At 41.7% G+C, this 25,754-nt stretch overlaps 1 protein-coding gene across 2 annotated transcripts in view; it reads right to left on the bottom strand.

Annotated features, from left to right (window-relative positions):
- Positions 1-474: 474 nt before the first annotated feature.
- Positions 475-25,754, bottom strand: part of PRKAR1B (protein kinase cAMP-dependent type I regulatory subunit beta) — a 151,099-nt gene continuing 125,819 nt past the window's right edge. For both annotated transcript variants that reach the window (XM_075179643.1, XM_075179644.1), the window contains 2 exons: positions 5,782-5,863; positions 475-2,737 (listed from right to left, as the gene is read on the bottom strand). In XM_075179643.1, the coding sequence (XP_075035744.1) occupies positions 2,565-2,737; positions 5,782-5,863 (255 nt within the window). In that variant the 3' untranslated portion in view covers positions 475-2,564. The remainder of the gene's footprint in view (positions 2,738-5,781; positions 5,864-25,754) is intronic.

Genomic DNA, 25,754 nt, shown 5'->3' with positions numbered 1-25,754 from the left:
CCTTCAAACGGGCACTCAAAACTCATCTCTTCCGCATAGCCTAACAGCCTTCCACCTAACCCTCTCTCCATGCTCCCTTTCATCACTTCGCTCCTCCTCAGAAGAGGGGGGCGCTTGCTCCCCTCCTCCGACACCCTCTGTGCCTGTCGTCTGTCTACCCTCCCTTTAGGATGTAAGCTCGTATGAGCAGGGCCCTCCTCCCTCCTGTCTACCTTCTCTTCTGCTCCAACCTCAATATATTTGCCTTGCCTGGAGCCTCTGAAGTCTTGGCAATACTCGTTTATTGTTCTCTACTGTTATTCCCTGTACTGTCCATTGTTTGTACTGCGTACGGCGCTGCGGAAACCTTGTGGCGCCTTATAAATAAACGATAATAATAAATAATAATAACAACGTGTACATCATATTTGTGCATCATGGATGTTGGTCATGATGATGGAAATAAAAACCTATAACAAATGACACATATTCAACTTTCATTGCAGAGTAGACATTTATTGTCAAATAGATAATTGTCTTGAGCATAAGCAAAAGGCAAAGTTTGGTATTAAAAAAAATAATTCCACTTTTAGTCAAGTCTGCTCAACCTATGAGCCAAAGAATGTTAATAAATGAAGGCACCCACCCAACGTTTTTTTTTTGGTTGAACACCTGCAGCTACCAAGTGATGCCTTGGTTCATGCTGCCATCAAGGGGAAACTTACTAAACAAGATAGATGTCTACGGGACGTTAAACCTAAAAGTAGAATTATCCTTTACACTGTGATGGGATTTATATATCAGGAATGTATAATGTTGCTTGTCAGGCATTGTGCCTCGCATGCTCGCAGCAAAATCTTTCCAGCAAGTCTGATTTAGCCAAGCCGATGTACAAAAAGCTGTGAAGGCTGATAACAGACATTATAAAACGTATACAAAAGCACTGCTTGAAAGGTCCATGGAGGGGAGCCTAATGTGGACACTATTGATTGCTCTTAAATACATAATGAACCACACCTAAAAGTTTTCAGTTACAAAATCAGGTCTAAAAGTAGCTTGTACAGTACATACAAAGAGTACGCCAGCAAACCTGATCACTGACGGTGGCACCCCCTCTCTGTTCCTCATCTCATTGTTTTATGTAGTTCTCCCATGTCAGCTGAGGCCCGGGGATCATCACGAAAGAGGGCTGCTTTTTTAACAATAAAAGACATTTTAAAAGATACTTTCATCAAGTACACTTTTTCTTTTACATTATTTTAATTTCTTCGGCCTGTTTATAAAGTCATTAATAATTTCTTAGCTGTCCACAATGTAATATAAGTAGAACTGGGTTTATAAGTTGTACAAAAGTCACTCAGACAGACAAAGCTGCCAATTGCCTTATTTTTGTAAGTTTCTCTGGTACCATCCACTGATGACAGCCACAGGTATTTTATATTTTAACATTTCTAACTCTTCAGGGGCACCAATGGGGACTTGCCAAGGGGAACCCAAAACATAAACCTAGGTCTGAATTAAAAAGAACATTTTTGGAAATATGATGCGCTCTCTCTGGATCTCTCCGATTTCATCAACATTTCCCCAAATACGAACAAGTGAATTGCTCTGCCATGTATCCACATTATACCCAAAGTTCTACCTAAGAGGTGGCTGGCACATTCAGCATGGATTTATTGACAAAAAGCATCTTTGGGTTGAACAGAAGCTAAAGAAAGTAAAGTGTAAACCACATTATAACAAAATGTATTTTAGACAACAGTGGTCCCATAACTGTGTCCAGTCTCCATCATCTCCTGTGTGCAAAGTACACAGGGAACAAAGTGGAAAGTGATGTGGAATCTAAATATGTAGGAAAGAACTGTGCATTTCCACTTCTTCCTCCATATTTGTCTAGCATTATTTAGAAATCACGTAGATCTCTGACAATTGAACAAAGTACAACAATGTGAAATCTATTTAAGAAATGGCAAACGTATGCACAGTAGGCTTTGATAAATAATCTCTCTAATGACTACAATTGAATTTAAATTAAAAAAGAAACTGGGCCTATACAATCAGGTCTTGTTTAATGGTGTTGGAAGTGGGATTACTTTCATTTACAGGAAGCAATGGGAAGAAATACAGTACATGGGTAGATATAATTGTCAATGTGTATGACTGGTGTTTAGACCATTTTTGTGTCATTAAAAGCGAATATAATCCCTGATTTTAGGCTGAAATTAAAATTAGTTTCCTCTGCACCTTCATCAAAATCTGAGAATCGTTACCCTGAACACCTGTCTATTAGTTTGTATGAGAAGCATCAGTCGCCCTGCAGTTGAACTTTGTGACCACTGTCACCTTTTTGCTAAGATCGTGAATGCAATGACTCATACGCCATGTGGGAAAAACACAAGCCCCAACCCAATATTTATCGTTCTTTACCCAAAATAATTAAAAGTCAATGTCTGGTGCAGAAGATAGGACCATAAAAATTCACATTAAAATGCACAACTTTCTTATCTCTTAAAGCAATGAAACGGCACAGGTCAGACTTGAGTGCACAAGGTAACACACAGATGTCATTCCCCGAGTGGAACAAATTAAACAGTGAGGCTGATGAAGCTGTTGTATCTTTGAATGTTCCTCTTTAAGATTTCTGAGCAAGGTCCAAGAACTCGTTCAAAGCGTGGACGGTCAAGCTTCACACATTTAAGAGGACCCCGTGCAACAACTGTTGCTGCTCTAGGACGATTCAGCAATAAGGCTATCTCACCTGGAAGCAGAAAAAGGTTAATCAGTTCCAAGATGTCTGATATACGAACAATATAATTCACGATGAGATACATAACCCCCTAATCCCAAACCATAGTAGTATGGAGTAGTTTACTAATATTTTGCAATTAACATCTTGTGGAGATGCTGGGGTCGGAAGTTGAGGAAACCTTGTTCTCGCCCACCAGAAGAACCACAATGTAATAGAATTAAGATTCCTGGAGGATTTTTAAATTGTGCCAAGACCATGTCTGTAGACAGCAACACATAACTGAATGGCGGCCGGTGTGGAAGTGCATTGCAATTCATGTCACAATTTTATTATATTTGTTTATTGAAGGCACCAAGAGCAATATACATATACATAGCTCCTCCAGCACGTCAGGTGTGCTTGAGGGGATCCTGAGAAGCCTAGTTGTGATGTAATACCAACAGTAAAAAAAAAAAATGTATATGCATTTACTTTAATACGAACACTACTAGAAGATTTGGATACCCCCCCCCCCCAGGTATAGACCCCTCTTCTGGATCTAGCTTCTCACCCAAGTCTTGTTCCCATTTGGCTTTATGGGGCTCTGACTGCTGTGGTACGCAGGAGTGCAATGTAGATCGTCAATATAAGACCCTTGTAGGAGGGATAATGAAGGGACAGACCTCCAAAGGTGGAGAGGTCTATTAGAGAGATGGTTCTTACTTGACAAGACAAGAGTTTCTTATCTGCAAGGAATGCCCAAGCCACCAAAATTGTGGGTCTTTGCAGAAGACGAGTTTGGATATGTAGCTTTATCCCAGACCAAATAAACTGCATAACCAATGTTTGGTGGGAGGAGAGGACTTCGCTAGGCACTTTGATAGGTAATGCTCAATTCCCTCTTAATACAGGCTAGTAAGGGAAGGGATTGCGGGGGGGTATCAGCAAAAGTTCAGCACAAAGTTCTATGTAGCCCTGTGTGCCTCAATTTGTGCGCTAAGCTTCCCGTCAAAGCCCATGAAGTATTTTTTCCCTTCCATTTATACTCGGCTAGAGAAGTACATCGTTATGCAGCACCTTGCGCAAAGTGAAAAAATAAAGTATTCAAACACACAAATACGTGTAATAGACTCTCATGATTCATTTGAGACATAAATGAGGTTAAACCAAGCATTATATTAAGAGATAATGCATAATGGAAACATTAAATGAATGAAAGGGACGGTTCTAAAGTGGAAAGATATTTAGGGCTTGATTCATCAAGACACGTATCTGCCAATTTTGAGCGTATCGTATGCAAAATCACTCTGCGTACATCCAGAACCGGGACATACACCAGTAAACGCAGCCCTGTCTTCGAACGCAAAAGGACACTTACTGCAGCCTACGATTTTTGGGAGTGAACGGGGCGGGAAAGGGGCGTTTTGACATAGTCATTTTACAGTAGGGGCGTGCCAAACTCAAATGCACGCAGCTAAGTCCGAATCCAGCTTAGAGGTAGTTGTTTTTCTGTCGTATCTCTTGCTCCAGCTACAGGACTGAGTACTAGTGATGACAGTCTCGTGTGCCTGCTATAACATGTGTTTGCAAATAGGAGCAACTGTAAAAATGTATTTTATGTTCAGCAAATATTAACAACATCCTAATAAATGTATTTCATGGGGGGGGAAAATAAACGCAAAAACTTTTTTATTTTTACTGTTTTATCATTAATGCCTTTGTTAGTAACAGGTGACATTATATATATATATTTATAATCCACATAGGTATTGGACGCATCATGCAATGTCTTGAGAAGTAGAGCACAGAAGACCTACACCTGAATTCAACAGCGCATGTATGTCGAGATCTGTACCTTGGTGAATACGGGAGTGCGCAGAGCCAATTTACGTGCTTTTTAAGAACAACGCATATTTCGCTCAGTATGCGTGCCAGGCCCTTAGACTATACTGTGCCTCTTCAGGTTTTCTTCCCCGTAAGTTTAGGCAAATGTTTACCAAGAACAGAGAATAGGCGTGCACCCTGAAGTGCACTAGGCAACCCATGTAGGTGCACAAAACTAAGGCACTTTGTGGTGCATATCCAGTGCGCTACATAGATGAGCTCCAGACTTCTCACAGTATTCAGTTAAGTGATCAACATAATAGGTTGTAAAATAATTCAGCTTTTCCCAAAATAGTTGAATGTGAATTTGGTGCACCCAAGTCCGTGTATCAGCTATTACAAACTTTTGCAGCCCCCCTTGACACAGCCATCTTGGCCCACAAGTCCTTGGGCCTGATTCATTAAGGATCTTAACTTGAGAAACTTCTTATTTCAGTCTCCTGGACAAAACCATGTTACAATGCAACTAGTTTTCTGTTTTGCACATAAGTTAAATACTGACTGTTTTTTCATGTAGCACACACATACTTGATAGCTTATTTGTACACTGAAATTTAAAGTTGATATTTGTGTGCTACATGAAAAAACAGTCAGTATTTAACTTATGTGCAAAACAGAAAACTAGTTTGCACCCCTTGCATTGTAACATGGTTTTGTCCAGGAGACTGAAATAAGATGTTTCTTAAGTTAAGATCCTTAATGAATCAGGCCCCTTGTTTGCAAAGCTAGATGCTCTTGCATAAAAATAGGCATGTGGCATCTCAAAACAGCATTTGTCCTGTGATTGTACATGTTTTGTAGGTTGTTGAAGGTCTACTCAGTGCAAGGAAGTAATCTACAGGGTAAGAATCCATTCAACAAATGTAGCAGTCTTGAAACAAGATCAACACTGTACCATGCTTGAGGCCTAAAAGCACCATTCTTTTTTGTTCATAAATGGGCTTTATTGATGCACATGAGATGTACTGAGTTATGCAAAAATAGCCACATCCCTATTATGTGGGAACACTTATCCCTACAATAGCACTTTAAGAATATATAGGTTCGTTTGTGTAAGCATAAATCTATATAAAATGACAACTATGTCTTCTTAAATCTTAGTTTTCAACATAAATACCATATGCAACTGTGATGCAGTGTTTTTTACTACTGTTATTTTTAACATTCATGCAAATGTGAATCCATCTTACCGAAGTAGTCTGAGGGTCCCAGTCGGCCCACTTCCACATACTCTTCGTTGTCAGATCTACGCTGCAGAACAGATGCTGTGCCCTGCGAGAAACAAGGAATAAACACTTCATCACACATGATCTAGATATGTATTGGCAGCACTGTCAAGTGAATCACAATCATAAAACTGCCTAAAAACTGTACTATGAAAGATGGGGAGCTCTGGTCCAATCACAAGTAAGTTGGTCTAAGTCTACAGGAAAGGGCAAATGATCCCAACCTCATCACATCAGATCACAGGCTGTTGCTGAGCATCATTGGAGATGTCCTTCAGCAACAATTGCATTACCAATGCTTTAGACTTGGCAGCAACAGGTTTGTTTTGATTGTCTAAACTGGACAGATTTGATGGTTTAGAAGTCAGGAGGGACGATTAGATGGCATAGGACTTGATTAGTGATGCTGGCTGATAACTGATCTCATATGGACAGCACGGTGGCTTAGTGGTTAGCACTTCTGCCTCACAGCGCTGGGGTCATGAGTTCAATTCCTGACCATGACCTTATCTGTGTGGAGTTTGTATGTTCTCCCTGTGTTTGCGTGGGTTTCCTCCGGGTGCTCCGGTTTCCTCCCACACTCCAGAAACATAGTAGTAGGTTAATTGGCTGCCATCAAAATTGACCCTAGTCTGTGTGTGTGTGTGTGTGTGTGTGTATGAGGGAATTTAGACTGTAAGCTCCAATGGGGCAGGGACTGATGTGAATGAGTTCTCTGTACAGCGCTGCGGAATCAGTGGCGCTATATAAATAAATGGTGATGATGATGATGATGATAGAGATGGATTCTGGATTTTCCGGTACAACTGATCAAAATATCCACTCTATAACCACTATCATAATTTGATCGAGATCGTTTGTCATTGTGAAAACTTACAATCTTCTATGTATTCTCCTTTGCACTGCTGTAACTGAATACTAGCATTAAGAGGAAGACAAAGTGGTAAAAGAAGGAAATAGAGTCTAAAAAGAAATATGGCCCCTGTGACTGTAGCTCTAATTCTGGCCACACACGTTGTAAAACTGCAGCATGTGGGGCCCAAAAACATATACCAGACAATGATTATATTGAAATATATTGCCAAATTTAACACTGATGGCGTGCAGAGTAATAGGCGTGGCTCTTGTGCAGTTAATTACCTCTCTTCAAGCATCTAGCTCAGGAAAGTTTGTGAAACCTTTCGTGATTCGTGAATATCACTGACAGCTCTTAAACAAAAGCTAACGTCTATTATAGGCAGGGCCTCATTAAGCGTTCAGGCCACAAAAGGCTAATATGTTCATAGTACCCCCTTCGCCTTCCACACTAGGTTAACACGCGGTAGGTAAAGACAAACTCGTCCTTAATTTAAAATGCAGCTTCCTTAACCCCCCTCCCCCCCACCAAAGTTTATGTTTCCATGTTTTCGACACTCAACTCCACTTGGCTTTTTAAAGGGGTCACATTAATCTTTATCACTCTTTTCATTAAAGTCAGAACAGTACAGTAGAAAGGAGACATGAACAAAGGCTACAGAGGATGAAGATGTGAAGGGAGAGGGGGCTGTCAGCTTCGCCTGTTGCCATCCATGTCTCTCCTACTCACTTATCATCAAGCTCCCATGCAAGGATGACTCATTGTCTTTAGCAGGTACAATGGGAATACGTGAAGATTAAAACCTTACTACATATTTCTTTCATGTTTTCTTTTCGTCTGGAGAACAACTATTCTCTGAAATTTTAAAATAAATTTCAGTTTATACCTCTCCCAGTCATAATTTTGCACCGAACCCCCAAAAGCCTTATGCCCTAGGCTGCAGCCTAGTTAGTCTATTGGATAATCTCTCCTTATTTAAGTGTATGGTTTAGTGGGCCTTAATGTGCTTTAATATAACTAGTAAATATACAAAACTTGTTTTTATCTTTTAAATGGCTTCCAAAAATGGTTGATGAGGAAGGGCTTGGGGGTTTGGGATGGAAACCACAATAACAATTTATCAATCTGAAACTGCCATGTCACATTTTTAATATGTTTATAGAATATATATGATACAGAAATATGTAAATATCCAAAATATATCCCATATGGAAATGTTCTTAACATAGTTCACAGCTCACTAAGTGTCTGTACGGATATATATACATTCTAAGACTGATTTGGCCACCTAGACAATACTTGTTACTAAGGTACGATTCCAAACAGCCGTCGACACCTTTCTCGCTTATGGTAAATAATGTGTAAATAAATAAAAAGGTCTCCTAAAATGAAGAAGGGATTCCCATCTTGTACGATGAGCTAACGTTTTGCAGAGCCATGTACGAGACCCATCACTGTTTACCAAGAGCTTGTCTTGTTTAATACATGAATCAAACTAAATGATTACAAGACTAAGGAACGCCTGGTACTTCCTAAGTCACTAGTAAGCTGTATAAACTAAGGGGCAGAACTTTACAACAAACAGTTCAACACATTAAGCAGTAAATTATGCTGATAGTCAAAGTAATAACATCAAGTTGGGTGTTTGATACCATGTAAACCGCAACACTTTTCTGAAAATCCCCATTGATAAATCTGTAACTGTTCATTCTATACAGTTAAGAAACAAGGGATTTGGAAATACAACTGAATATATACAGAGTTAGTTAAAAAGCAGAATAAAAATAAAATGAAATGCAAAGTACATGTGACCAGTTTATGGGTTATGGACACCCAGGTAAGACAAAACCCGCACTAAAAGGACACGTGTGGGTAAAGCTGAGAGTTTTTCGGCGAGTTTGAAAAGTGGAGATGTTGCCTATAGCAACCAATCAGATTCTAGCTATCATTTTGTAGAATGTACTAAATCAATGATAGCTAGAATCTGATTGGTTTTTCAAACCCGCCGGAAAACTCTCAGTGTGGTACATTTACCCTGTGACGTCAAATGTGGCCATCCAGTCGAAAGGCGAATTTAGGCACTCATTCTGTTGCTTGGCTTCTGAACCTATTGTACTGCATTAATGCAGGAGAAATAGGACATACTGCATTCTAACATGTTAAACACAGCATTACAATTTGAGAATACAATGGTGTGGCGGGCTTGATCTCTCTTGAGTCACTATGTGGTAGCACTCAGACACCTGCTGTCATTGCGAAAGGCTTATTTAAAAGCACAATAAATACAGTGCCCCTCATGGCAACCAATCAGGAAAACGCTGTGTGTGTTACATTGACAGCCAGTGTCACTGTGTCCTCTGGCAGTAAAACAATGCTGCACCAGAAATGTATTATTTAAACCCCAAAGAGCAAATTTCTTACCATGAGTTAACCCTTTTATTTCCAAACAAGTAGTGACACCACACACAAAAAAATAAATAAACGTGATGTGGAAGCACCTATGATGTGAACAACCAGAGCTAATGAAGTCTTTGCCTGACTGATCATTGAGAAAACTGTAGGGAAGCAGTGACGGAAAGGACTGCTCCGTAACAGCTTCCCTTATTTTGATGCACGGCGTCAGGCATTCTCGCCAGCCTGTTATAAAGGACTGGATGTTTGCCCAGACCACTGTGGCTCCTTCTGGGCTGGGTATGTACTTCTCAAAACTTAATGCTATTTCTTTCTGGCACGCGCTCGGTGGCAGCCAAGTACACGTCAGTTCACACAGTCAGGAGATTAGGCTTGTCAATGCTCACATGTTCCATTCAATACATACCAACAAATTGTACACCGAGAAAGACTGATCCGAGTGTGAGCTGATTAGCACAGTCACCTACCATAATAAAGGACGCTGGAAAGTAGTTACTGGACGGTGGTAATAGGACATATCTGATATAGTCTTTTCTGGTGGCTATTATGTTTATTCTGCATTACAATATCACAAGCAGACCCCACACATATTTCTTTTAGATTCTGATACATGTTTTCAAGAACGCACCATATCCTTTAAAAAGATAAATGAGAGGATATCATAAATCACTGACTGTAAAAGGCTGCGGATACTCTGAGGTGTCAAGTGATTGACACTTAGTGCAGCATAACACTGAAGAAGAGCATATATAGTATACAGCTGCAGCATTCCTTAAACCATATAGGAATGAAGGACAATAGAGGGGCCAGGGTGTTTTTAGATGCAATTTATGTAATCCTAGTTGCAGGACAAATTTAGGAGTCTGTCAAAGGCAGTCAAAACATACATTTTGAACCACGGATACAAGAAGATATAAGGATTACATAAACTGCATCTAAAAACACCCTGGTCCTTCTATTGTCCTTCTTGCCTATATGGATTAAAGAATACTGCTGTATCCTATATATAGAGGGCTCTGTTTATTCATTAGACTCTTAGCAGAACCTACCAATGAGGGTGGATACCACATGGACATTTTCCAGTAGAAGGCTTAGAGCTACCTGCATCTAAGACAGAGAGTGTCCTTTTCACCTTTTCATAGCAAAGCAGATTTATGTCTCCAGAAGACAGCCTTTAGATTAACTCAAGGTGAAGCATATTAATGTCCTTCCTGGTTGGTTAATGACTTCCATTGTCTAGGTGTTTATCCTCCAACACAACAAATCAATTTATTGTTTAAAGGGATGGCCTCCTATTGACCACACACAAGAGCCAATGCAGAGAGTGAAAGTGTTCCAGATAAGCATCCAGTGTCTTGTATCGGCTGCCATGAGGTCTTCATACAGTTCTGCAGCTGATTTGGGAAGTTTTCTATTTCTCACAATGCAAACTACATCTACACTGCCTGTCATTCTGTGCAGCATTGGGGAGCCTGCTCCCTCAACTCCCGACCAGATAGTGTCCATCTGAGCTTCGTCTCTGGTAACCAATAGCACCTGTTGCATGTAGGGGGGTCACTGCCAAAACCCAGTGATCTCTATTGTTATGCCACTAGTGAACTCTGGTGTCAGCCTCCCTGGATGAGAGAACAGAGTGCTGGGTCATAGACCCATGGTGGATCCCATGCTACATGTATTTCTTTTTTTAAATAATTTTTTACACATATAATTCCGTATTTGTAGTAATAATTAATGTAGGTCAGTCGATATAACAACTGGCACTTTAGTTAGTGTCCCTTTAATACATGTAGGTTATGATTAGTTTATTTTGGGGATACTTGGCAGGGGTTGTTTCAGGGTTAAACCCCACGTTCCATACTGTGCAGGAGTTTATAATGCTCTAGCAGCTCTTCTCAGAACAACAGTCAGGAAATAATATGAAACCATATTTTCCATGTGCCAAGTGTGTGGACAATACATTAACATCCCAGCTTCCTACTACTTGTACATTATGCATTGTCTGCTCGGTTGGCTCAGTTTGACTTGGATGTAATGCAACACCACAAAATCCGCAGTTCTTAATCCTGCCCTGTCTGACAATGAAAGGGTTACCTTGTGTTGTATACTGCACTGTACTATGGGAAGGTGATGCCAGAGGTTAGCTGCAGGTGTTTGATTATAAAGATTCATTTTATAGATTGCTGGCATGCATCAAAGAACGGGATATAGACTTCTGTGGGAAAACAATCAAATCAGCATCTACTGCTAAGCCAGGTTTTACAGTACGTGTGCCAGCTTCAGTGTGGCACGGCGCCAGCCCTGCCCTCCCATTCCTCCTTCAGACAGTTGCATACACAAGCCAGGAAAAAGGCAGAAGTGAAAAAAAAAAAAAATGTTGCATTTTAAGAATTCGTTCCCCACACAAAGCATTATCTTCCTATTCTCACCAGCCAAAAAATGTCTTCTGAGTCAACATAAAAGCGAATATAATGGATTATTATTCCCCAAATGCCCCGCATCTGTGATTAGGCTGAAAAGATGAACAAAATAGTGTCACCAAGGGGATAATCACTGCTCCCAAATATAAACAAAAACCTCTACTACTAGGTATTCTCAAATAGACATTCAAGATTAAGTGTAAGCAGTAAAAAAAAGAAATTAGCCGCTAAATTGAATCATTAGGTTGGTGCCAAGCGATACAACTAACAAACTTAGAAATGTGTCTTTATTTTAACTGCCTGAGTTAGTATAATGACTCAGTTCCACCATCTTTTCAGTTATCAACTTAGCATACAAATAAAACGCACTAGGGGCTAGATTTACTAAACGGTGGGTTTGAAAAAGTGGAGATGTTGCCTATAGCAACCAATCAGATTCTAGCTTTCATTTATTTAGTACATTCTACAAAATGACAGCTAGAATCCGATTGGGTGCTATAGGCAACATCTCCACTTTTTCAAACCCGCAGTTTAGTAAATCTAGCCCCAAGGGTAGTTTATGAACCACAAAAGATGCAGAGACGCAGAACATACATTTTGAGCGATAATGTGGACTTGTGACCACCGCCATGTACATAGGTGCCCGTACATCTGGAAACTAACACTTTGTATTGTGTCCTCAGGTGGGAAGTCAGGACAACGTCCCCCCTTCCATCACTTCTAGATCACCTCCTGGATTCATTACAACTTTTACATTATTATCCTAAAATACTACTGGATGGTGCGTCTTGTCTATACATGAGCATAAGAGAACATCAGGACAGTTGGTTTCATGTGTCATATATGTACATTTTAATGGGGGTTTTTTCATGAATGCACTCTCCTGTATGAGTTGGTGAAGATATAAAATGTGCCTCATAGAAATATAGGCAATGCCCGACTACTACCACCTCTGAGGACGTATAATAATCAAGATATCATGTGTTGAGGTAAGAAGGCTCTCAGGCTATCCACGAAAGCAGGAACTCCTTTACATATCTTGTCCCACAAAGCAACTGCAAAATGCAATGCTATGTGCTCATCTGTATAAGCAAGAAATATTTCCATATTAATTCTGCATTAATATTAGCCTGCCGTGCATTCGAATGACAGATACAAAAAACACCCACAGCTTTGGAACACTGCCCCCAGTGGCCAACAACATATTACTACACAGAAATCTGGCATGGCCATAAAAAGGAATAACTTTATACCACAAGTGGGCCTAGATTTTCACCAAATAGTAGGTGGAACAATGTAGCAGCATTTGCTGAGTAGCAGATGTTTGCGGAGTGAGGGCGGTTCCATGTTAAGTATGGAGCAGGCTTAGATTTTTTCAAACTAAATTTCAATTTGCGGAGTAGGGTGACTGAAATGAGAGAAAGGGGATGGAGAGGGCACATTTTTAGGGCAGTGATTTTTTTTTTGCGGACAGGAGAGAAAAGTAATTTCTACTACACAAAAGGACTTCATTTTTGCTGGTGGCGATCAGATTTCATCCTATACTTTTATGGGACCCATTGTGCATGTTAAAGTTGTACTTCAGATAGCCCAACATTTATGGTTAGTTTAGACTATAAATGAAGTTAAACCGAAAGGTATTGTAGGAGAACTACGAAAACATTCTATGTAATGAAAGGGGTGGATGTAAAGGGGGCTCCAATAGCTCTGGCGAAGGGAGGTACAAAAACCCTTATCTCCCTAAGGGGCTTTTGGCTCCGGGGGATGGGGAGTAACAGGGCCCTTTCCCTTTTGTAAAGGTTCCAAAGGGGCCCATTCCTTTTTGGAAAGGGCACTGCACTAGGTGTTTTGGAGCAGTGCACCTCGGGCTTCAATTTAAAAAAAATGGCTTATATAATCCCATGACTAAGGTCATATTGTACAATGATTTACAAGGTCACATAACATGGCAAATTGCACCAATCGCTCTCTATATAAGATGCCTTGATAACGTAAATCTGCCAATTTTTTTAGATGGAAAAAGTGAACGATAGGGTTTAGCTGGCACGAATTTGTCACAGAGGACTCCGGCAGAGCACGGGTAGCCTCAAACCTTTCACCCTCTCCCTCTCCAGCAGCCCTCATAGAGGAACCCCAGCTTAATGAATAGGTTCTGCTTGTGTGTTAAGCACTCTCTGCGAAAATTCTTCCGCTAACTGTGCATTTCTATGATTTTGGCATTTGGAATATAGGAGAATCGGATGGACAGGAAAACGTTTCTATCAAAGAAACTAGTAACTAGCTATTTCCGGGGAATGGGGGGACAAGGCATATCTGCTCACCACCCTGGAGGGCCCCACTCTGCCCTTCTGGAAGCAGAGTGTACCCCCCAAAATTGTGAGCCCCCCAAAAGCCTTGCTCCCTAGGCTGCAGCCTTGTCAGTCTATTGGATAATCCAGCCCTGGGCCTCCCATGAACACTCACTGTGATGCCCCTGCTCATCACTGGGCCCCATAGCAGCCATATGGGCTGCCAGGGAGGTAGGTACGCCCCTAAGACCTGTACAAAAACTAGTATTAATGGACTGTGACTAACAGTAACCATTATCAAAACTGACATTTTCTAATACATTTAAGAAAATGAAAGCAAAACATCTGATTGGTTGATATGATTTACAGCAACTTTTCCCTTTGCACCAAGTTACGTAACTGTACCACGTTACATGGGAAAGAGTTGGTAGATAAGTCTTAGTGACTGTAATTGTGCTGCTGGACTTGCTTGTGCCACGTGTGCTCCTTACATCACCTGCCTTCAATAGATACTCAGAGCAGAAGGTTACGGGGTTAAACTCACCTTTAATTGTAACGGTGGCCTTCTGTACAAATACATAAGTGTCAGCTCCTGACAATGACTTAATGCAGATCTGTGGCTTTTGAAACCAGTAATTTAAGAGCTCTCTTCTAGACAGCATTTATCTGGCTAATTAATAATTAATCATCCTGTGTGTTTTAAAGAGATTATCAGGGTGATAGCAGAGTGTGCCTAAGGCCGTGCCTTCATTAATCAGAACAGAAAATACTTGCTGTGTGTATAGACCCTGGTTGGTGCGGGCAGTGCCGAGGGGGCCTAGCCAGGTTACACAGTTGTGGAGTAAGGGATGCAGTAAACAATCACACAATGTAACTGTTCGGGAAAATGTTATATGGGCAAAGTCTGCCATGCGATCCAGACAGCTGATCCCACAAGTGCTTGTTTTCATAACAAATGGGCTTTATTCAGCAGCTGCCCCCTAGGGGATACGCCTGTGGGGGAATCCTTATTGGAAAAGACCCACGGTAAGAGAGCACATGCTGAACCACAGCTATGTGTACATGGAGACACATCTAAGGAGACACACATAATTATACTAACTTATTTTATTGGCCTGACTGAAAAACAAATACACAGTAACATGACAGCTTAGGCAATATGCCATAGTGTAAAAACACATTAACACTGTTATTTTTGTTATACCCAATATATTATATTAGCACAGTCACATGTATTGAACATTTAGGGCTAGATTTACTAGCAACCAATCAGATTCTAGCTTTCATTTATTTAGTACCTTCTACAAAATGACAGCTAGAATCTGATTGGTTGCTATAGGCAATATCCCCACTTTTTCAAACCCGCAGCTTAGTAAATGTAGCCCTTAATGTGATACCATAGGGTAGTTTTATCGAACCTTGGAAAAAGTAAAAGTGGGAGTGTTATCCATAGCAACCAATCAGATTTGAGCTATCATTTATCTGGTAATTTATAAAATGATAGCTAGAATCTGATTGTTTGCTATGGGCAACATCTCCAATTTTCCTTTTTAGAAGGTTTGATTAATCTATCCCTAAAAGTGCAATTGTTGCCTGCACACAGAGGAGGCAGCCATCTTGCAGGCTGTAACAATATTCACGAAGAAGCAACCAATCAATTCACTATAGCAGTGGTTCCCAAACTTTTGCAGTTCGCGCCACCCTTAGAGTCTCCATAATTTTTTCAAGGCACTCCTCTAAAATAATTACTGAGCAGTCCTGTTTTAGAAGTAGTTGGGTCAAAAAATTGTAATAAGTATTTAGGTCAGGACAGAAATACTTATTTAGTTGTATGCAAAAATACCCCCCCTCTGCATCCAGACACTCTGCCCCCTCTGCATCCAGACACTCTGCCCTCTCTGCATTCAGTCCCTCTGCCCTCTCTCACGCTGCCCTTTCTGTCCTCTCTCACGCTGTCCCCCTCCTCTGCCCTCTCTCACGCTGTCCCCCTCTTCTGCCCTCTCTCACGCTGTCCCCCTCCTCTGCCCTCTCTCACTCTGCCCCCCTCCTCTGCCCTCTCTCACTCTGCCCCCCTCCTCTGCCCTCTCTCACGCTGTCCCCCTCCTCTGCCCTCTCTCACGCTGTCCCCCTCCTGTCACACTGTCCCCCTCCTCTGCCACGTTGTCCCCCTCCTCTGCCACGCTGTCCCCCTCCTCTGCCCTCTCTCACGCTGTCCCCCTCTGCTGCGCTCCAGCCATAGAAAAAACAAAGAACACAAAAACTTACCAATCCGTGCGGCGCCGGGACCCAGCATCCTCCTCTCTCACGCAGCTTGTCACTGAATGTCGATATTCAGTGACAAGCTGCGTGAGAGAGGAGGATGCTGGGTCCCGGCGCCGCGCGGATTGGTAAGTTTTTGTGTTCTTTTGTTTTTTCTATGGCTGGCCCGCGGCACCCCTAGGAGCCGCGGCGCACACTTTGGGAACCGCTGCACAATAGGAATCCACTTTCAGAGACCATGAAGACCAGGAAAGCTCGAAAGTTTTATTATACCACTGCAGGACCCCTTCAGGGTACACACATTGTTTTGGAAAGGGGATTCCGTATGTCAAAGGTATAATAGAAGAAATATATAAAATTGGAACTATATGTTACGAGCCGCGGCGGTGCCCAGCCGACGCGACTCACTCACCCGCGTCCCGGCAGTCGCCATGGCGACCGGGACGTCATTTCCGGCCATAACCCGGCCGTTGCCGGGGCAACCAGCAGACGCTTCAGAGCTGCGTCCCGGCAATAGGAGGAAGCCGGGCGCAGCGATTCTACAGCCTGTGGGCTAATTAATATGGGCGATTATAGGAGGCAATTACAGGCATTAGCCTGCAACTGTGCAGGCCAGGGGCAAGCCCTGATTGGCTCTATTAGTGACTGCTTTATTAACCTGCAGGAGTGTGTTCAACCTGTGATTGGTTCAGCTGGGTATTTAAGGCAATGAGGTCTGCTGCCTCATTGCCGGTTATAGCTTCTGTGCTCCAGTCTGCTGACCTGCTTGTTCCAGTTCCTGTATCCTGTATCTACGTTTGACTTCCCGTGTATGACCCTTGGCTTCGTATTGGACTTCGCTTGTGTTTCCTGTGACCCTGATCCTTGGCTTGTTTACCCGTTCTGCTACTTTGCCTGTGACCTCTGACCTCAGCTTGTTCATCATTACTGTTACCTGCTGCCGGCCTTTGACCTCTGCGTGGACCTGACTCTTCTTGCCTGGGTTCTCCCCAGCCGGTACACACTTCACGACCCTCTGTCAGTCTGCAGCCCAGTCTGTCCCCACCATCAGGGGCTCCAGTGAACACCTGACTGGCAGAGTAGACTCCGGGTTGTGTTGTGCCGGCTGGAGGGGTTCCTAACACTATATGGATTTTTTGGGTAGTGTTACTCACTTACGTCTTGTCAAAAGCCATTCTAGGTTAGTGACCCAGGGCTTGAACCAATACCTGAGCAGTAACCTTACCAATCAGCCACTGGATGTCATAAAGGGCTTCAGATCCTATAGTCTGTATTTGTCCAATATAAATATTAAGGCTGTCAAAGCCTGCAGCAATCTTAGCACAAAAGCCGATCAGAAGCAACAGTGTGAGGTTTGCCATTAAAGCTAGTTATTAGAACTGTCTTCTGTCATGGGCTCGGGCTGCAGGGGGGTTAGGAGCATTGTTTCCAGATGCCAGTGTTTGGTGGCATTACACTGCCGGTCTGATACATGTAGACAGTGCCTGTGTGCACACAGAAAGTACTCTTATATGGCGTCATCGGCGCTGGGCATGCCTCAGCCGTTATATCAACCTGGAGCGCTGGGTTGCCAGATCATCATCATCAGCTGTTTATATAGTGCCACTAATTCCACAGAACGCACTCACATCTCAGAGAGACTAGGGTCAATTTTGATAGCAGCCAATTAACCACCAGTATGTTTTTGGAGTGTGGGAGGAAACCGGAGCACCAGGAGGAAACCCACGCAAACACAGGGAGAACATACAAACTTTACACAGATAAAGCCATTGTCGGGAATCAAACTCATGACCCCAGTGCTGTGAGGCAGAAGTGCTAACCACTAAGCCACTGAGTACAGACACCAGTTGCTGATGTCTGTCATGTACCAGACCCCCGGCTTGCCTTTGACCATGGGTATCGGTGCTTATTTCTCTGGAGTCCTTAACCCTGTGTATGCTGATCACAGCTTCCTTGTCTCCAGTAGCCACTACAACACTAAGATTACTCATACTTTGCACACATGGATAATATAAAACTATCTCTAGTTTATATATGTATTCCACTGTGCTAGGCAACATATGTTTGAGGCTAGTGACCCTTTAAATCTAGTTCTGGTCAGACTTTTGTAATCTGATAAATTATTGTCTGCACCTACATCCCAACTACAACTATTTCACTTATCCTGACCTCTGCCTGTCCTAAGATAACACATTTATCTGACCCCTGTCTCTACATCCCACGTGGCTGGACTGGGTATAAGGGCTGAGGGTTTATAGTGTCTGCCAAAATGGTTGTCTCAACTGATCTGATCTCCAACAAAAACTAAAACCCTGTATTGTAGCAGTTATTTTATTTACAGGAAATCACATAAATCCACACGTTAATGGCTGCATCCATATGGGGAAACGGTTACTGGTTGACTTCACTGCCCCTGTAATCCGGTCATTCAGCCCATGGGGCAGACAACTAAATCTGTGCAGGTTTATGACTTGTGTAACCAAATCACAGACCTAGATGGACCAATTAACTGGATCCACTATAGGGCTATTTAGGAGTATACTGCTGTCTAGCTACCAAGTTCTTGTTATCATGGTTTACATAAATTGTGGAACATAAAAGAAGTACCAAGAAACTACCTGAAATAAAATACTTTTAATTCTAAAGGTTATGTCCACCATCACACAACTTTCACATTTACGGGTCACAATGCCAGGCTGGATGTGTCACAAGAATTCAATGTAAAAGGCAAAAACCCTTAAATAAGTTGAGTATATTGAATGAAGATTACAGGCCTGAGTTAGAGTTACACGGGTATGCATTTGCCTGCCATCTTGGAGCAAAATTGTTGCACAGCGCATTACTTGTGCTCGGAGTTGCATGTAACTTGCAGCCCCTTGAGCTTGGAAATCCTGACTTTTAATGCCAATGTGCAGGAGGACAGTGCGCATGTACAGTTGCAAGATATGGATGCTCTTTTCGGATGTGTTTTATTGAAGGTGTTCAAATCTTTAAATACGTTAGCTTTGAGATGTAAATTTGGCACCTACATAAAATGAGTGCAAGTTTAGGAAATGTATAGCCTACATTTAATGGTATGCATATCTTAAGATGCGTGCAATCCAAAATACAAACACAATCATGTAAATGCATCATCATCATTTATTTATATATCGCCATCAATTGCACAATGCTGTACAGAGAATATTTGTAATTCCCATCAGTCCCTGCCCCATTAGAACTTACAGTCTAAATTCACACACACTCACACACACGCGCACGCATACATGTTAATTTTGTCAACAGCCAATTAACCTACTAGTATGTTTTTGGAGTGTGGGAGCAAACCGGAGAACCTGGAGGAAACCCACGCAAACACGGGGAGAACATACAAACTCCATACAGATAAGGCCATGGTTGGGAAACAAACTCATGACCCCAGTACTGTAAGGCAGAAGTGTTAACCACTGAGCCACCGTGCTGCCCATATGCATATTTACTCCTAAGCATATAGGGCATCTTTTCAACTCTGATTCTTTAAATATAAATTATATTTATTTGTAAAGGACACAAATTAGCAGTAACATGCTTTTTTCCATTGATGTGTCCATTGATGTGTCACAAAATAATGAATAGTGTGGAATCTGTGTTGACAGGTCTATGACGAAACCAAAAAAATCAAAAAACAGGGAACAACTAAGTTCATTTATAGCAAAAAAAAAAAAAGACTATGCGGTCATGTCAGATAACAAAAATAACAACATATAATAAAAATAAAATAAGAGTGATGCAAACTGTTAATGTACTTGTCGGGGACTGTGCATCTGTTCTGGCTGAGGCCTGCCAGAATATAATTCTTTATGACAATAACCATTGCATGGCTCTTAAAAGTTTTTCCTGCTTGTGCCAGGAAGCTCATATGGGATAATACCGTGACCATGGACTCGGATACATTCCACATCTGTCCAGTCTGGGAAAGAAGGAGCTGGTTGTGTGAACTTCACTGGGAAACCAGATCTAGAACGGTCTGAAATTTCCCCTCTCGGTTCTCGCAAGTTTTACGCACTCAGTAGAAAGTGAGAGATGAAATGACCAGAATTAGAAGCAAATGCTGATAGATTTATCTGGCTATAGGATGTCAGACATAAGCTGCCGTGTACACATATGGCTGCTGTAGCGATGAGGGATCTCTCCACAAAAATGTCTCTATTCTACATCTATTTATTGCAATCTCACGTAATCCGTAAACGCATTGCTAGCATACAATCTGATGAAATCCTGGTGATGACTACAGGTTTACTGAGGATACCACTCTAACTATATAAGTGTGGCTGGATCACTTATAAATAACTTATTGTATAAATTTATGTAAAGGAAATAGCGCAGGGCACTTATTTCTATAATTGCAGATGTACTGGTTTTGTTGTATCATGTGGAACTTTGTATAGGAAATGCATTCTCTGAGGTATTTCTCTGATGCAATAAGCATTTGCTTGAGGAGTCTGTTGTGTAGCTTCAAGAGGAAGTTCTCATTGAGGCTAATTAAGTCTATTCATGTGAGTAACCAACATGTCCTTTTTAGTCGAAATGCACCACAGTAGGTCATTATTGTTGTTCCTGAGTGGCCTTTTGTCCAGAATGTTAGAACCTGTCTGAACATTGTAAACAGCACGGTGATGTAGGATAGCACAGAAAAGTGTAAATTCTGTTAAGTATAAATTCCATTTAAATCCATGTTTGGGGAAACATATTGCATCCTGATACTAAAAATAACTCAGACTTCTTGGGGCCAGCAAAGAGTTCAGGGGGCTGCTTACCCCATGCTAGGCTGTGTCCACAACTGTATAAAACAGCACTGGTCTGTACTGAAATGTATCATTATTGTTCCATCTGACTTTCTGATCACTGGTACCTTCAATTAGTGTGAACTGTCCTTATCAGGGCACTTGAACGAATAAACAACACTTGCTTCAAGACCTGCTTGACAATTTCTTCCCTGCTGTAATTTCCTGTGACCTACAGATTAGACCCAAATCTAATCCGTTTCCGGCTGTTCTAAGGCTTGGACCCAGCATTTCAGTAACACCGCTTTGCCCGCTACCCAGCAGTTTTGGCTAGTGGGATAGGCCAGGGGGGATCCATCCACAGCAACCATGATCTATAGGAAGAGGTCAAGGGTACCAGCCCAGGTTCACCAACAAGGGGGTACACTAGTAGCGACAGTTACCCAGAAGAAACGCCGTTCTGGATGCCGTGAAAGAGTCCATTGGTGGCAGCAGTTTAAGCCCCTCCTACTGCGGTTAGAGGGCACATTTGGAAAAAAGAAAAGGAATCGTGGCAAAGTAAGCCCAGCCGGTTTCCAGCAACAACAGACAGGGTGGCATAGGCGGTCCATCCTGTCACAATATGTGACACAATGGACATATTACTATGTAAATCATTATAGAATGTTTTGTGTCATGTTTGAAACCTTCAAGTCTGGGCATCAGAAACATCAATAGAGACTTTCTCATACTGGCAATGTCTGCCCATGCAACGTCCAATGTATTTCCTAGAGCAGGCCTGGCCAACCTGAGCACCTCCAGATGTCCCAGCATACCTTACCAGCAATTCGCTGGCAATCTGATGGCAAAGCATGCTGGGGTTTGTAGTTTTATAAAGCCACAAGTTGGCCAGGTCTGGCCTAGTAGATTCAGAAACAGCATTTTCCTGCAAGCATTGTGATCCCCCATGCTAATATGCAGAGGCTTCATTGTCTCTGCCCCAGAACTCACAATCCAATTACAAACCAATCCTTACCACATGCACACAAAAACGCACACCACATCCAAATTAGTTAGAAGCCATTCAAGCTACCAGTATATTTTTTGTAGAGTGAGAGAAAATCAGAGTACGTGGAGGAAATCCACAGGGAGAACATAAAAACCCTGCTGGCCATCTTTTGGCCATGTTTACAGCCCGGCCATGCCGGAAGTGATCCAGCTGTCTAGCACATGAAACATGGGTCATAAAGACATGTTATTAATGTTTGCTAGTTTACATATTATTACTGGCTGTCTCAAAATACAATAACGTTAATGATAACTATAACAAACTGTAGACTTGCAGTCGTCACAAAATATTTGTTCATTTGCCAGTATTCTATTTGGATAGAGGCAACAGCAGGTTTGCTGTTTGAAGGCTTCAAGGTAGCATTCTTTGGCACTGGTAAACAAAGTATTGAGAACCATTAGAAATAAAGAAAACTATTACAAAACCTTTCCACAAGTAACTAACAATGAGAAGCAGCAATTATTAAAGGTAATAGGTACTTATACCCCTTGTAATTGGGAGCTCACATTTGCATATATGTAATATATTACCTCAAATCACACAATTCATTGACTCTACCTGTGTAAGAAATGCAGGGATCACCTGTTGTCCAACCTATTGAAAATAAAAAATGCCCCTTTTCTAATAAGGTCCTACAGGATACCCATACCAAAAATAATTCAAACAAGTCTTAGATATGGTTAGATTAGGCACAAAATTATAGGGTATGAGACATTGAACATCCTTCGGACCTCAGTGCATTGTAAAGAAGATGTATGAAACTACAGCCTACATTACAGAGATAAGTGTGCCGTCTAAACTTACTTACCAGACAAGAAGAGCACTTATCGGAGAAGCTACTGTGAGGCCAACACCGAATAAGCTACAGATGGCAGTGGTTGCCAAGGAAAATAATATACAGTAAATAGGTCAACAAGGTACCGCAAAGAATTAGCTGTATTTTTAAATTCGGCACCTGCTGATGTCAGCAGGAATTACCCCAACATAAGACGCCTGTTGAACCATTAAATGAAGAGTCTCCATCTTACTTGCCAGGGATTCAGCCTTTGAATAGATAGAAGATAGTAGTGATGTCTACCACAGCACAATCTCATGTGAAATGCGTTGGTTTGTAGGAAATCCTTGTGCAACCCACACACCCTCCAGCTCGCTGATAATGGTTTCTTGCAGTGCTGGGCAGTACAGCAATTGGAGTGGACTGCACATAGACTGATTTACAAAGTCGAAGCCAGTAATTGACTAAAGCTGGAGGTTTTCACACTGGAATACAGCAAGCCTGCAAACTAAACAATCTCTTGCAACATACTATGCTCTTCTTAAGTCTAGGTTTGGAAATATAGTATTTCCTCAAATACAGTCAGAGTTGAGAGATTAATGGTAAAGGGTATAGACTTATGGTTATTTTATTTAGCCCATGTATCACATACAGGTTCCTAGTGAATGGCCATTTTTTTCTCCACAAAAAAAGAAACCACAGAAGTACTCTCTTGAATAAATCACTTCACTGGGTACTCATTGATATAATCTGAGACGGTTTGCGTTTTAGGTACTGCACATTACCCAGTAGGAAAGTAGTTTTTTTTTAATATAGCTTCCACAACAAGACTTAAAACGGGCCACCAGTCCGGACGGGGAGGTATTGTTGTAGCCGGACTGAAAGATTTTGCAATGACGTATAAGGAGATGAGTCTTTTATGCAGGATCCCAACTTATAAGTTAACAGTCTTTAATCCAATTGATCCTCCAGGAATGACCCTTCTACCAATGGCTATAAGGTAAAGCGTCATCACGAGAGGAACTACTGGAATTCAGAAAAATGGGGCAGGGAGTGACGTGAATGACAAGTGCAGTGCTACAGAATTGGTGGCTATAAATAAATGATGATGATTATGAATAGCTTATTGGAGACCTAATTGATTGTTACCAGGTCTGTCAAAAACCAATTAGGTCTCCAATTAGCCTTTTCCACTGTCAGGGGGCACTGGCTGACAAAAGTAACCCTTTGTGTAACAATGCATGCAAAGAGCATACGTCTTCAGAGAGGTGAACAAACAGGGCAAAATAGGAAGGCTACAGGTTTGAGGTGACAGCTCCATGACCCAAATATAAGTTGTATTACAAATGGTGATGTGGTAATCAAGGGATTATGGAACATATCAATCTTCCAACTCTTCCTTGCTCTTCTCTGAAATAATTTGCTAAAAGTTTGGTATTAATTCTTAATACCGAAGCCAATGTACCAAAACGAATGGCGTATTGACTGACAGTAATTGTACCCTGTCATAAGCATAATAGACTTATTGAGGCAGAGAATACCTGGCCATGCCCACAGACATTCCAGAGGACTGCAATGAAGGTAAGGCCCTGACAAGACCTTCGCCAGGGAGGAAGCTTATCAAGTACATCACTATGTCACATTCTGAGATAACGGTCTTAAGCTGGCTGCAAAGGAGATCTCTGCGGTTTTCTTCATAACGAGGTAGTTTGATAAAAGAAGATCAGATTGGTCAGCAGGCACAGGGACAGTCAGGAAGGCGCTAGGTCAGTAATCGGTAGACAATATAAAAATAGGTAGCAGGACACTGAAGCACAGGATATCTGTTACTCAGGAACTGCAGTGTGCACTGAGCAGTCTTTCTGAATCTGTCACCAGTTGCCATCATAGGGCACAAGCACATATCTGAGAACAGAAGTTTGCAGCAGCGTGATCCACGATGCATACAGAGCCCTAACTAAGGCAGCTGAGAGCGGCACGTTACAGTGGTAATATACAAGATAAGCCCTTCACATCCTATTAGTATAAGGATAAGGAGCTGACGAAAAATAGCACTGTTTGAGCAGAGCTTTCTTTTAAATGTAATGTGCAGTCTGCAGTAAATACCACCTACTAAAACATATCTGAAAATATCTATATAGTTCTTGTTCAAATAAATAATGTGTGCATAAAATAAATATTCCAAGTTGCATGTGACTGATGTTCCTGCCAACTCTGTGCACACAAAGGTAAGCTATGAGAATCTGATGTTCATCTCTGACATTGTCAATCTTACTACCCCCCAAAGATTCCCTGCAAGTGACTGGCACTCGATATGTTTAATCTTCATTCACACACAGGATTCCACCGACAATGAACCTTGGAGACTCCCAGTTCTTTTAATACAGAAGTCTGCAAGCGATTATCTTATGAAAGACTCATGATATAAGAATGCTCTTGTATCAACATTTTTCCCCAAGCTCCAACATGTTTCCTATTACAAACGCAACAGTTATGAGATCACTTTTATCAGGTACTCAGGTCATTTTCTTGATCAAAAATCTGCTTGGGCCTACAGTGATCACTGAGATCACTGCTCAGCAGAGGACGTACAAATGTTCACAGATTTCTTTCCCCTTCTTTAACACAGGCGCCTCGTCGAGAGATAAAGCAGCGTGGAAAATTGGCAACATACACGAATAGTCACCAACTTTTTTTTTTTAATGGAACAGCTGTTGTAATTTGGAGCGATGCCACATCAAAACTTCCCGTGCCAGCCAGTGTTGCTCTTATATCCATGGAAATGGGGTGGGTCACAAAAGGCTCTATAGATGGTGAGAGAAGAGTTCCCCTAAAACGTGGTGTTGGCTGCCAAATCACATCATCATCATTCATAATGTGTGCCAGTTATTCGGCAGGCTCCCCCAAGATAATTTAGTACTTGGACCGGTGCGAGAGTAAAGTGGTACCTGAGGCTTTGTGTGTATGTAGTTTTTAGTCACTTTGTATATTTATTGTTGTGTGCAACTGCAATGAATAGTTGACCTCAAAACTAGGATTAGAATTATAGACCTGGGGCCTGATTCATTAAGGATCTTAACTTGAGAAACTTCTTATTTCAGTCTCCTGGACAAAACCAT

Source organism: Mixophyes fleayi, chromosome 7, assembly GCF_038048845.1.
Source record: "Mixophyes fleayi isolate aMixFle1 chromosome 7, aMixFle1.hap1, whole genome shotgun sequence".
Lineage (NCBI taxonomy): Eukaryota > Metazoa > Chordata > Amphibia > Anura > Limnodynastidae > Mixophyes > Mixophyes fleayi.
The sequence above is the reverse complement of the archived record's forward strand: the minus strand, read 5'-3'. Positions and strand labels throughout refer to the sequence as shown.